General features: G+C 48.2%; 5 protein-coding genes across 5 annotated transcripts; 2 read left to right on the top strand and 3 right to left on the bottom strand.

The window, feature by feature from the left end:
• Nucleotides 1-157: 157 nt before the first annotated feature.
• On the top strand, nucleotides 158-1,299 carry BKA67DRAFT_533826 (uncharacterized protein; the record flags this gene model as incomplete). The annotated part of the gene is made up of 4 exons (XM_046099765.1): nucleotides 158-390; nucleotides 495-602; nucleotides 674-1,102; nucleotides 1,185-1,299. 4 exons carry the CDS (start codon nucleotides 158-160, stop codon nucleotides 1,297-1,299), a joined length of 885 nt encoding a protein of 294 aa, XP_045962939.1.
• Nucleotides 1,300-3,179: 1,880 nt separating this feature from the next.
• On the bottom strand, nucleotides 3,180-4,998 carry BKA67DRAFT_674848 (acyl-CoA desaturase). The gene is made up of 4 exons (XM_046108768.1): nucleotides 4,767-4,998; nucleotides 4,171-4,692; nucleotides 4,029-4,104; nucleotides 3,180-3,935 (listed from the first exon to the last, which is right to left on the bottom strand). Exons 1-4 carry the CDS (start codon nucleotides 4,984-4,986, stop codon nucleotides 3,431-3,433), a joined length of 1,323 nt encoding a protein of 440 aa, XP_045962940.1. The 5' UTR covers nucleotides 4,987-4,998; the 3' UTR covers nucleotides 3,180-3,430.
• A 688-nt stretch (nucleotides 4,999-5,686) lies between these two features.
• BKA67DRAFT_635786 (uncharacterized protein) lies at nucleotides 5,687-6,814 on the bottom strand (the record flags this gene model as incomplete). The annotated part of the gene is made up of 3 exons (XM_046105666.1): nucleotides 5,687-6,216; nucleotides 6,442-6,599; nucleotides 6,734-6,814. 3 exons carry the CDS (start codon nucleotides 6,812-6,814, stop codon nucleotides 5,892-5,894), a joined length of 564 nt encoding a protein of 187 aa, XP_045962941.1. The 3' UTR covers nucleotides 5,687-5,891.
• A 1,244-nt stretch (nucleotides 6,815-8,058) lies between these two features.
• BKA67DRAFT_689757 (major facilitator superfamily domain-containing protein) lies at nucleotides 8,059-9,816 on the top strand (the record flags this gene model as incomplete). The annotated part of the gene is made up of 2 exons (XM_046109115.1): nucleotides 8,059-9,217; nucleotides 9,265-9,816. 2 exons carry the CDS (start codon nucleotides 8,059-8,061, stop codon nucleotides 9,759-9,761), a joined length of 1,656 nt encoding a protein of 551 aa, XP_045962942.1. The 3' UTR covers nucleotides 9,762-9,816.
• Nucleotides 9,817-11,856: 2,040 nt separating this feature from the next.
• Nucleotides 11,857-13,026, bottom strand: BKA67DRAFT_656856 (uncharacterized protein; the record flags this gene model as incomplete). The annotated part of the gene is made up of 3 exons (XM_046107018.1): nucleotides 11,857-12,689; nucleotides 12,741-12,952; nucleotides 13,004-13,026. The coding sequence occupies 3 exons, from the start codon at nucleotides 13,024-13,026 to the stop codon at nucleotides 11,857-11,859; spliced, it is 1,068 nt and encodes a 355-aa protein (XP_045962943.1).
• Between the last annotated feature and the right edge of the window lie 452 nt (nucleotides 13,027-13,478).

Here is a 13,478-nt window from a genome sequence, read left to right on the forward strand (position 1 = left end):
AAAGAAATTTGTCGAGGGCATTTATTAAGCATTAGTACTAAAGTTCTTACTAACCAAAACGATATCATCCTTGAATGAAACTTTCTTCGTTACATTTTGATTACACATATTAATTGTAATGGTTTCAAGTCAGATATCTAGCCATGGCATAGACCAAATGAAAAGCATTCATAATCACATTAAAACCCTCTACGACCAAGGCACCCCGCTATTTACTAGATGTGAACTCCAGAGCCTTATCGCACAACTGGACAATCTCCAAGACAAGGGATTTAAGGAGCGAAAAATTCACCTGACAGGTATGAATAAAGTGGTGGTTGATATCCCTATCGAGACCGGGAAAGTCGCGTTAGAGAATGAAACATCTACAACTGGCTGCGAGATTATTAGGTATGTAGAATGATATACTTTCATTCTTGTTTACCTCTAATCTTTGATTCTTTACTTGAGAGGTTAATTGTATTTCGATAAAAAGGTCAGACCCACTGCTTCAGTACTGTTCAATACAAGCACTTACGGAGTGGCAAGATATTCCATGTTTCGATCCTAAAACAGCGTATCTTCCAATCAAAGTCTACTACGACCTTTGCAATCGACAAATCGTAAGCAGGGAACTAATCCACCCACGAGGACCTTCTATTACCGCTTTAACCCAGCTACTAAACGACACAAGACAAGAATGGGAAGCTAGTGAGCAAAACCGCTATCTTCAAGATACACTACTTTCGGTGCCATCATTCGTTATTATCAATAAGGTCATCGGCTTCGCTTGTGGTTCGTTAACGTTTGGTACTGAAATTCACCGTCGCTCCGCAATCCAACATGCCCTTCTCTCTAGTCTCCGGAATTACTTATTCAAAATAAAAGAGTCCGTTCAGATACAATGCTACACCCAAGATCCGGAGTACTCGTTCAACGAAAAGCAGGCTTTGAAGGCGATTGGGATTATAGCTTTAGATGATCCGAAAGCGTTCTTAGAAGTGGACGATGCCAGCATAGTGATTTCAATTGGTCCCGATATTCCGGTAAAGCAGATTATTACCGATATCGCTCGTCCCGCTGCTATTATATGGTGTAAACAAAGAGAAGAGATTTATTATATGTAAGTCCTAAGTTTTACTTTAATGTTACTTTATCTAATAAAGATGTAAATCTTGTTTACATGATTATTAATAATTTATCAGGGCTGATCCAATGTCCCCAAGAGTGCAGGGGATGCTTAGTACCGAGTATATCGAGTTGGACTTTCCTTACCACGAATCTATCGGAGATGTCGCTTTATATTTCAGAAAAGGCTGAGCTTGTAAGAATAGTCCAACGAGAATACCTCGAGGCCTGCTACTTGCTGACCCTGGCTCTTACATCATGAGATTTCCTTCTACGCAAGGCGACTTGATCAACCCGACCATATTTCCCCGATGGATCATTTCAAGGCACAGTTTTGCAGTTAGTCGAGTAACAGATATCCCCTAATCCCGTTCTCTTCTCGGCCCAATACTTCACACAGGCGTTACAACTGGAACTTCACCACTATCACCGTCTGCGCTCCTCCGTGATGTGTCAGTTTCCTAACGGAATGTACCGGATTGTCATAAGCACAATAGCAAGGAGCCTAATGCCCTGGACTCTTTGGAGGATTATCACTATATTCTTCGTATATGTCCTTGAGGGCTTCAGTTGTTAAATAAGAGAAACTCAAGTTCAGTCTTGTAATAAAACTCCCCCTGTTATCACTATTATATCGGACCTAGCCCGGATCCACCAGTTCACCCTCCTCAACCCCCTCCGCTCGGGACGAGATCTGCCACAATCTCCGTTACTATAAACAAGGATGAAAGTCGCGTTATCATTTAGTTCAAGTTTCGCAGATGTCTTAGGTAATGAGAACAAACAACGTTCAGACACCACATGACTTGTACTGCATTGGGAAGCCCTATCACGAAACTAGCTGGAAAATGCAAGGCCGCGTACAAAATGTCGGTTCGAAGCGCCGTGCTCAACCGCACATCCCTGCGGCGGCTAATCCCTTGGCTAGCGGTCGTCATCAAACGAATCCAAACACACAATTATTGTATTGCAATTCGTGAGGTCGTATAAATGGGCAATCTAGCTGTCCGGCATAATGTTCGAGTTGATATACTCCACAACCCTTAACAAGGTTCCATTGGATCTCGCAGCAGTATCGGCGGTGGTGCAAACCCCGTCCCGGTTTCGCTGCCATCGCCCCAGCCAATTTCGTTGTTGTCGACACGATCATTCCACATCTACCCTTGCTCCTATCCCTGCCTCTGTCATACCGCGACCGCCCAATAGTGCTTAATATCATGATAGTTATGGTCGGACTGTATCGTCAGGTCCTACGGAATCTGCGCTTGTGCCGCCCACGCCTGCAGGACCGTCGCCCCGCCGCATGTATGCGGGGCGCCCACCATCTGGTCATTGTTACCCGCCCACGACAATGTTGATGTCGATGCCGACGGTGTCTGAACCCTTCCGTAGTAGTATTTCTGTTCAGGATTTGTTACAGTATTGCTACGGATGTCGCGTATTGTCCAATGTGATAACGGTAATGCTGCCAGAGATGTAACGTATATCATGTTGATGCAAGGACTCGTGGTGATCGCCATCGGAAAAGACTACGGTCAGGCTGCTGATAAGGTAGGCATGTTGATGGCGTTACTGTGACGTCGGGTCCATCTTGGTCAGGAAACGCCAGTTACTGCCCGCATGACCAAGGTCTTGCCCTTGTCGTTAGTTCTCTCACACACGGGCACGAATGTCCAGAGGAGCACAGCCTGGCGTGTTCGTTAGCGCTTGTTGTGTCTAGTGGTATGATTACCGTCATTACTGCTGTCTCGTTGATTCCTGGGCGCAGACCAGATCTCCTGGATATGTTTACCTGCGAAAGCAGACCCTTCAACGAGGCCATCTTGGGAGATTTGTTGTTGGTTGGTGTCCCTAGTATTGATAATGATAAATAACGTCTCGCGGCCCTTTACCTTAGCAATACACTCGCTGCAACCCCGCGAAGCACCCTTTCCCCGACGACTTGTGCTGTTCAAGTTCCACCTCTCGTACTGAGCGCTAATGTATAGCGCCAGCTTAATGGAAGTAGTGGCCCAGTCGGGGCTAGAAAGGATATAGAGATGATGCCGCAAGGACGATAGGAGGGAAGCGTGGTGGGCGAGAGCGACGTCGCTGGTGGTGGTGCGGTTTCGGATGTCTGACTCCGCGTTATTAGCAGCGTCTGACTGGGAGCAGAGCGCGTCGGGTTGTGCGACTCCTGAATGGACACATCAAAACTGCTGAGTTGTTGGACCATACAATGGGGAGGTGATGCTTAGGCCTGATCATTGAACGTGACCCTTATTCTGATCTACCTAACGGCCAAGCCCACAAAACTTCACGCAGCACCAGCACCTGGAACAAGCTACGAAAGCCGCGTTACCTGATCTCCAGCCCTGACTATTTTCTGACCAGTTAAATCACCCTGCAGAAATCCCTTCTCCGACGGCTCATTCTTCCAAGCCTCGACCTCGCAGCCTCCCCTCAACACGCCAACCCTCATAGTCGACAGCAGATTATGTGCCGCGTTCGAGTGATCATAGACTCCACCGTTGAAAATAGCCGTCGCATCCTTGCCGACCGCGCTCCCAATCAGCGTCTTACCACCGGGGTGATCCCTGATGAAATCAGCCACGTCGTGTATCACGCCCGCAATGGCGACGAGGGCGCGGCCCTCGGTTCTGGCGTCGCGCACAAAGTCGTCCCAGGATAACACCGGCAACTGGTCCAGCGGGATGCCCCAGTCCAGCGTGGCGCGCTTCTGGTCGAGTTTCTTTTGCAGTTGTTGCACGCGGCCCTTCTCGATCTCGTTGCTGCGAAATTCTTTCAGGTCGTAGGCGAGGCCGACTTGCTTCCAAATCCAGATCATCCTGTTGTAGTGAGGTTAGTGAGCTGAAACATTGCTGTATGTGTTTTTTATGCTTGGTCAAGGCTCAGGAATGGAAGAGAGGGAGTTGGCTTACCATTTCGTGGGATCGTATTGATACCACTGGATGGCATTGCGATAGTCGGACGGGAACTCGTGGTGGAAGTTGTGGTCTAAAGTTGGGGGCTAGAGTCAGCACGGTAATCTTTCCCGAGTTTTCCAAAGGTGTGTCAACTTACATCCTTCACCGAGTGTGACTAGGGCTGTTATTACGTTGTCCCTGGGCGAGTTCCTATCATCGAACGGCTGGTCACCGAGCCAGTGCGCCAGCGAGTTGATGCAGAATGTGGCCTGCTGGACGAAGCAAGAGCGGAGTATGCCAGCATAGATGAGCCCTCCCCAAAAATCACCCCAGAACGCGCACATCAGGGCAGGGAACACAAGCGCCATGGACATTACGGAAAAAAGGTAGTGGCGGTGCTGCCAGACGACGAAGCGGTCCTCGTTTAGGTCGGTCACGTCGGCCCGCCCGATGCGCTTGGGATCTTGTTGCATCACCATCCAGCCCATGTGCGAGTACAGGAGGCCTTTCTTCACCGAGTAGGGGTCCTTGTCCGTGTCCGTGTACCGGTGGTGCGCCCGGTGACCCCGGGACCACCACCGGATCGAGCCCTGCGCCGCTCCCGCACCGCACGCCGCCAGGTAGAACTTGAGGAGTGGTGTCGCCTTGTAGGATGTGTGAGCCCAGAGTCGGTGATAGCCTGTGATCAGGGGAAAACAAAGGTATTAGTCACATGAATCATTTTGAATTTCCAGCGGAGCGGTTATGCCATACCTGCTGTGATGCCGAGGCCGGTGTTGAAGTAGTATATGACTGCGAAGATAGCAGTATAGGGGTGTAAGGGAACGAAATAGGCGCCCACGACGCCCATGAGTGGGACGCCGATGACGAAGAGGACATTGAGCCAGTTGACATGTTGATGCCAATTGGCCAATGTGATGGGCTGCTCACTGATGTGAGGTTTCTTTGCAGGAACTTGCATCTTCGTCGCCATGATGGGCGAGTATGCCAATTGATGGCTCTGCAACAACAAAACAAGACTCGATGTAGTCACTCAAGGGGGAAGAGCAAAGTACAGTGCACGATTATGAGTGTCCAGAGATACCAGAACTAAGACCATGTCGGGCACAGTCTTCAAATATCAAATGCTGGAATTCTATGATTCAACAGATACTCTTCATTGCGTGGCGAACGAAAATGTTGGTACAATTTGGGGATCATATTCCTAGGTTAATTGCAAGGCAGTGAACCCAACGCATTCGGTAGGTGCACAGGGCGCAAACATCGTACTACAAGGCGATCACTGCGCTCGGCACATGTGAAAATGATCATGCGACGCTAGCCTTGTCGTCCATGCGGCTCTTCTTTTGAGAGTTTGGATTTCGAACGACGTATGACTCGAAAAGTCAGGCGTTTATTTACTGTGTTGGGGGCTCGCATTCGTCTATGTTTTGTTGGGAGAAACACAACCCTAGCGGGACTTGTGGAGTCACCGTTCGACAACTGGTCGAACGATGAATCAGCAGTTTTCAATCAAATGACGGGAATCGCATCAACCTCCAATCTCAACGAAAGGGCACCGCAATGTGTGTGTGGCTATACTTACGGCAGGCCATAAGTGAATGGTAAGCTAGTCAACTGAGTTGCAGATATTACCAAGTTTGGAGTCAGCGCACCCTACGCCCATTTATGTATTTATAGGTAATAGGTCCACTTACCAACCATGTCGGAGGTTTTCGTAGCGTGCTAGTCTAACGCGTCTTCATCCCATAACTCTACCACCTGTCCGATCAGATTTTTGGGTTATGTCGTCTGTGATAGTAGCGAAATCGCCCGCTCAAAGACTGTCGATCTCAAGAAGCAATGGTCTCCGGCTTCCCCTTAATTAAGCCACAATACCTAGAAACAAGGTTTGACCGACCAGACGTTCGGGGCTGATGAGAGCAAAATACCTGGTACGGCAATGATATTGAGCCAGATGAGCACAAACTTGACTATAAGCCCACGGCCCGTCTTTGCAATGGCTTCGGCTTCGTTAACGCGAGGGAACGGCTCGTTCGGCACTGTCTTCCCCAAGAATTTGCACAGAGGATCCCAGCCGTCCTTGATATCTATGACCACCAATCTCTCCTTGGGGACCAACTTGATCACCTCGCAATTGTATACCTCCAACAATTCTGGCATCACATTAGGTAAGGCCGAGAAGATGAGGTCAGTGACAGACCTGGCCCATATTCTCCAGGCGTCTTGCCGCCCTTTCCCAGAGCATTGCGGTCTCCTTGAAGTACGCGTTCATGAACTGAGGCAGATACCTCAAGCCTGGAATCGGGTACGTGAGTACTGCTACGTACCAAGGCGTGGCTTGCCCTATGAATGCCTTCGGCCATTAGCACCCGATTTTGTGGATACAGAATGGTGGCGCGATACCTATATCTTAAGGTTAGTCCACCAGCGTCCGGGGTTTCGAGTGACCAAGACCACTTTTGCGTCCGGGTAAAGTTCAACCAACTCTGGAATCATCATGACATGTGGCATATCAGTACAGCCTGAATATCCATTTGTGACCTCGCGCAGAAGTTTAAAAGCCAATTCTTGGTCTCCCGCCTGCTTGGCTTCAATCAGTCGCATCCAGTTTTGGAAGTAGGCTGGATGAGATGTCAAAAAAGTTTACGCCGTCTGGAAGGGGCCAATCTTGGCGTACATCCTCCACCACCAAAAGTACGAGACCCGCCATATTACACTGGTTTGCCTAGGAGCTTCTCGAGAGCAATTACCACGGATAACGTGCCAGTTCTCGAGTAGCCGGCTCCTATTACGTCCATCCTGGCAAAGGGACCCGGCCTGGAGGGAACTACGCCCCTGAGTGCTTCGCTGGTCGTGATATGAGGGTTGTGGATATGTTTAGTATCCCACGATATTCTTCTCTCTATGTAGTTGAGCGCGAAGAACTGAAGAACGCCATTTACGCAATTGGCAAAAAATGTCTCCGAGGAATGTTTCAGGCCGGCCAAACCATCAATGGTGGTGTCAATCAAGCCAGAGAACTTTTCACAAGGTCGCCGCCAATGTGACTCGAGGGTGTCGCTCAGAATGAAACTAGGCACGCGATCAGCGCGGTTCATGCTGCCTTGACGGGCCAACATACCACGTCTGCCACGAGTTAGACAGTTGTATTGCTGCGGAAAGTCCTACAGCACCCGCTCAACTAAGATTTCTAGATGACCATAAAAATCTGCAGTCAAGTTGCGGTGGTGAGCAGCTTTATTATTCTATCACGTAGTCCGTAATTTCTGCACGTCTGACGTGTGAAACATTGGCGTAGTCGATCCACGCTTTTAGGATTAGAAATGCACATACGTCGCAGTCCTCACCATACAATCCCCGCTAATATTGTATTGAATCTGCGCTTGACTGCAACGTCTACATCAAGAAGAATTGCGGCTTAATTTGAGTGTTGCACTCCTTGACTATTACAGGCTCTCTTTTATTATGAATCTTCTTGATACTGACCACTTCTATTATTATTTTCTGAAAATAATTGACACGAGAAGAATCCCGTTTCAGCTGTGGCTTATACGCGCCCCCACTAGCCGAAAGTTTGTCAGATCTTGAGAGGGCAATGAAGATGTCTACCGAAGCTGATATGGTTAGGAAGCAGGCATCGACGAGCTTGTTGCTTGGCGCTGCGCAATTGCATCGAGTAGCATCCGTGTCTTTTGCAATTCGTACCTGGCTGGCATCGTGGAAACGGTCATTGTATAAACGGACGACAATGATTACGTTGCGTTGCAGTAGGTACGCGTAATTGATTATATGTCTGAACCTGGAGGTAGAGAGAAATATACTGCTGCCTGATAATCCATGTTCTGCTTCGAGCCTGTGCTTAACTCAATGCAGCGCTGCGCAAGTGCATTGACGTAACCGAAGACTCATTGCATGATTGGTGGATGATTCTCTAAAACTTCTGTAACGAAAGTCAGTTGCGAACTACATAAACTCCAACAATATGGCATATTCGCTACGAAGGCATTTGATCATTTGAAATACAACCCGAGACAAGCGCAAAATGACTGGCAATCTTCTACGACATGAAGGCGACACTGTCCCCAGAAAAGATGGTCCTGCTGGAGAAATCATATCTGGGGTTGCTGTGGGACATCCCGTAGAACAACTCGAAGTTGACGGCGGCGCACACAATGACGAAGTAGAATATCCCACAGGCATCAAGCTCTGGTCCGCCATGATATCGATCTTCACGGTTTCCATGCTACATGGTTTAGACCTCACCATTGTCGCGGCTACGGTACCCAGCGTGACAAACCAGTTCAAGGCTATCGAGGACATTGGGTGGTACTCCTCAGCGTACTCGGTCATGGCCGCCAGCTTTGGGTTCTTTTTCGGCAAAATATACGGCATCGCCTCGGTGAAGTGGCTGTACCTGGTCTCTGTCATCATATTCGAGCTCGGGTCGCTTTTCTGTACCGTGGCTCCCACGTCTTGGTTCTTCATCCTCGGCAGGGCCATCGCCGGGATTGGAGCAGCAGGGATGCAGCAGGGGTCTCTCATGATCCTAAATCAGTGCTTCCCGAAGCATAAGAGACCGATGTGGACTACGGCTGTGGGCGCATCGCAGATGGTCGGCATCGTCAGCTCACCCATCGTCGGAGGTGCATTGATTGACTGGATCAGCTGGCGAGGCTGCTTCGGTATCAACCTCCCGTTCGGTGTCGCTGCAATATTGCTCATTTTCTTCGGCTTCGAAGAGATCAACAAACAGTCCGGCGCGGAGCTTACCTGGAAGGAGAAGGTCAAGGGGTTCGATGCGCTGGGAACTGTACTGATGGTGCCGTCTTTGACGTGCTTGTTTATTGCGTTGCAATGGGGAGGTATTAGGTTTGGCTGGAATGATCCGCGCATCGTGATCTTAATTATTCTCTTCGTAGGTCTCCTCGTTGGGTTTGGATGGCGCCAACATCGGCTACAGGAGGCAGGGACGCTCCCACCACGAATCTTAAAAATGCGGTCAGTCCTCGCTGGGACTTGGTATACTTCATGCGTAAACAGTACTCTGGCTGTTACGGAGTATTACATTACCATTTACTTCCAGGGTGTAAAAGGATACACTGCAACACAATCTGGATTGCTCATGTTGCCCATGTTAGTAGGCATGACCATTGGTACTCTGATTGGTGGTTTTGGGATCACCAAAATTGGCTATTATAATCGTAAGTTTCGGCTATTCAAAGTATTGGTGCTGGTTTAACACATCAAGCTTTTATGATTGCGACGACTATATTGGCTCCCATCGCTTCTGGTCTACTCACGACCATCGGCCTGGATGACGAGCCAGTCAAGGCCGCCTGCCTTCTTGGTTTTCTTGGCGTTGCCATGGGGTTTGGTCTGCAGACGCCAATCATCTCCCTGCAGACAACTATGAGTTCCAAGGACCTCTCTACAGGTCTTGCAACACTGTACTTTGGGGCTACTATGGGCAATGCTGTTTGGATCGTCGTTTCAGCCGCTTTGTTTCAAAATCGACTTATTGAAGAGGTTGCATACTTCAGCCCGTCGACTAATGCCACTTTACTGAAAGGTGCTGGCCTTTCTGAGATACGTAAGATCGTAGGAAATGATCGCCTACGGGACGTTCTTCTAGGATACGACGAGGCCGTCACACAGACACTGTATCTGCCATTAGGCCTTTGCGCTGCCACCATTGTGGGATCTATTTTTACTGAGTGGCACTCGGTTAAGAAGAAGCAGGAATAAATAACATAGTCTTTTCAAGATTCGAGAAATAATGCGTGTTCTTTCCTTTTTTCTTTTTTCAATCTCTTTTTCTTTACTTTTATTCAGTTTGAGTCTTTGTTACTTCTCCAGATTCGTAGCGTAGGACGGTATAAATGACAAATTTAACTTGGTAAACAGTAAAGTCTCCAAATCATTTCAAATATTAGGTCTTGACGTTTTCAAATCCATCAAGCTTCTCAGAATTAAATTGATACTGGCGACACCAGATTTAAAGGTTGGAATCAGCTGGCATAGCAAGCAATGGAGATATGGGGCGCGATACTTGCATCCATCAAAAGAAGAAATCAGAACCGAGTAGGTATGACCGTCAACCCAACACCGCAACCACTACCATCATCTCTACCATGCTAGTCGTCTCCAAGAAGCTGCTTCGGTTCTTTATATTGTGGTCGATTGTAGGCAAGCTGGATAGCAAGCGCTTCAGCAAGCCAACAAATCATATTCGACAATGCCGCAGCGACGGAATTCCTTCCTAACGCATAGCCTATCTCGACGCAAATACTCATCGTGGGTGCATATTTGATACTAAGCCGTTTCAGCAGCTCCCACGGGTCACCACTTACAGGAAAAATCGAGGGCATGGGGCCTTCGAAACTGTGTTTGAGAGACAGATAAGCAACCTCGCGCTCATCCACATGGACGTAAGTATATACAATCAAACCCACGTTTTTTGTGTCTTGCCATGGCAGCTTCTTCGTCGATCATTGTCCGGTATTCATAGCCCTTGGTCTCGTAAAGATCTCGGTGTGTGGGAACCGAGCAAATTGCCCATCGATTGCGGTCCAAATAAACGCATCACCAGGTCATTATAACTAACCAACTTTCCACAAGGCGAAGGCGGCTGATTGCGAGGCATGAAATGAGATTGCGCTAGTTCTGGCTTGATGGGCGTGCCATCGCTGTCCTTGCTAGGTTCACTACGTCCTGAAATCACCTTGAGCGCTGGAAATGATGCCCATTTAGCACTGTTTGACTCCGGATTCAAGTGAGAGTGGCCAAGATATTTTTATTTGAATATTTGTCAATGTGACGACGGCACGAGCTATATTTGGGCCATAGAAATATCTGGGCGCTGGTTGTATCCCAAGAATATCGGAAGTGAGATCGGTACGCCCGCTGGTGCATTTCTGCGAAGATAGAAAATGGATCTTTTTGCAATGGCTCTTTCCACGGTGCAACGCGCGTCGATGTGCAAAAGCCTGGTTTATATGGCAAGATGTATGTTGCCAACGGACACACGCCAGTTGGATTTCAATTTGGTGCCTGCAAGTTCATTCCTAGCTGGTGCAAAGCGGCCTACCTCCGAGTGGACTATTGTTCGCTGGAGGAGTTGGGCCAATGATACCCAGCCCCAAACAGGACTGGTTGGTGAAGAACAAAGCCAACCTCTGCTCTACTGAAGGCTACACAGTGTGGTTGTCCAGGTTGGTGCCTAAGTCATCGATTATGAGAATCTCTGTGCTTACTTATTTTTATTTAGCAGAAGATCTCCCAACGACAGCACACAGGACCACCTTTGCGGGTACATAGTCTAATTAGAGTATTGCCAGCTCTCCTTGAAAGGCTCAGGTAGCTGGTTCGAACCCAGTCTGTGCATGGAGTTTTTTAAGGTATCTACGAAACGCTTGACCTGTCAACACTTCAGACCGTGAACGATAACGCTGGGATGTACATTGAGGGCTTTTTGGGCTACCGGGGGCACGTTATTTTTTGTTCTATTTCCTTCTCTTCAGTTTTCAATCTTATAGAGACTTTTTGCAACGTTATTGACGTAGAGTCCATTAATGTGAATAATCAAGTCATGTTACATCTAGTTTGAAACACGAATCCTAATTTATACCGTAATACTTTACTATCCAATGATATTTGCAAAGTGGGACAAAGATCGGCGTGACGAATAGTTGTATATCAACGACTCTTAATTCAAACTATTTAGTTTTATTTCAAAAACGACAGTGTGAGTAACGGGACAGTTGATGTCACCGCGGCTGTCTTGATGACCAGCTACGCTATCTAATTCCTACTTTGACGGTTGTATCAAAGTTACGCCGGTTTATCTGCGGAGGAATGCTCTAACAGCTTCGTCGATGCCCGCATCACCGTCTGCCCAAGCGAACCCAAGCGCCTTCGTAGCCCTTGTTCCAGTTATTCTCATATTCACACCAAGCACATCGGCGCGGTAGCTGTTAGACCTTTCAGCATTAACATCACCCGCAAGTCCAAGCCTCTCCATGATCACCCTCAATATTGTCTTGGTGGTGGCTTCCTTGACCTCCTCGGAGCTCGGATATGGCGCACCATATTTCTTCAGAGCCGGTATAAGGTGAACGATCATAAACTCCCGTGCTGATACCTCCAGATTTTTCCCGAAGTAATACGACTTTGGACCCCAGACCGCAATCTCCTCAGTGCCGTACTGCCCTCCCTGGAGTCGTTTCAATGCGTCACCCACAAGAGCCGTGTAAAGCCGTCCCAGCTCCTTCACGTCCACAAAGCTGATCCTGTTCACACCTTTCGATATGGTCACCCCACTGTCGAGGGCCTTCACGACATATAACCAGTCAGGAAATGTAAGCGGTGTAGGGTGCGTGGAGCTGGGGCTCACGCCTGTAACGAAGCCAGGCGAGACAATGGCGCTATGGAGAAGAGCCGTGTTGGCCTCAAGCACAATACGATCCGTGGGGATGTGCGACTTGTTTGGTAGCGCGAAAATCTCGTCTACATTGGCAACATCGTCCCAAATGCGCCCTTCGGTCTCCCCCGTTGGTGCGTCCCATATTATGTCTGCTCCAGAGGTGCCAATGTAAAACGTCTCTCTAACTTTTGCCGCTTGACCACGAAGCAGCGCCTCGATTCCAGGACGGTTGGGGACATCCGGACCGCAATCTAGTGATTATCAGATAAATGCCTCTAAATAGTAAATCTATAGGAACACACTGAGGACGATGGTTGCATCTCTTGACAGACTTTCCATGAGTCCTATGTCCTTAAGACTACCAATAACGACTTTCACGTTCGCATGATGGTACTGCTTCTCTAAAATAGCCAAATCCTTCTCCGATCGGACGACCGCATTGATCTGGAGTTCGGGATACGTCCTAACAAGCTCGTCCAGAGCGGCACCGCCAATGTGGCCCATAGAGCCGACCCTAAATATCAATAGGTAAAAAGGTCAAGATGAATATCAAGGGCGCGCTTACAGAAGCAGATTGTCGTTCGCCATAGCCGCTAGTCCGACCCTCCTTAAGCAAGAGGATGCAATACGGGCGCGTTGATAAATCCCCCTTTTCAATTATTGCCTCGGAATCGTTCTTAAATATAATTGACTAGATTCCCCAGCCAAATTTCATTTTCTTTGGCCTCGAGACGAACTAATGAGCATGACGGTTTAATGTTTGTGTTGCAAGCAAAGAACGTTATTACACACAGTTTAATCGCATTGGCATTACAAATACTATGCAAGATAAGCTCAATCTTAGACTATTTGATGATTATTTGCCCTCCTTAGGTCACAATGTCACAATAAATACGTGGGCCCATGCCTGTGCCATATATGGTCCAGAGAAGTTACCGCCCAATAGCTGGTGCTGAAATACGAGCCTACATGCTTAGGTTACAATGCCATCAAGCAGGTAGATGCATGTTTATGCCATGTATGATTCGTATGGAGTTCGT

This window comes from Truncatella angustata (assembly GCF_020726525.1).
Source record: "Truncatella angustata strain MPI-SDFR-AT-0073 chromosome Unknown BKA67scaffold_2, whole genome shotgun sequence".
In the NCBI taxonomy this organism is placed as follows: domain Eukaryota; kingdom Fungi; phylum Ascomycota; class Sordariomycetes; order Amphisphaeriales; family Sporocadaceae; genus Truncatella; species Truncatella angustata.

What these genes read in the sequence shown, in the direction of transcription:
- BKA67DRAFT_674848 (XM_046108768.1), bottom strand. Translation starts at nt 4,986, where the DNA reads ATGGCGACGAAGATGCAAGTTCCTGCAAAGAAACCTCACATCAGTGAG. An exon ending in AGTCACACTCGGTGAAGGAT is followed by an intron (nt 4,105 to 4,170) that starts GTAAGTTGACAC and finishes CCCCAACTTTAG; the next exon opens with ACCACAACTTCCACCACGAG. An exon ending in CAATACGATCCCACGAAATG is followed by an intron (nt 3,936 to 4,028) that starts GTAAGCCAACTC and finishes TCACTACAACAG; the next exon opens with GATGATCTGGATTTGGAAGC.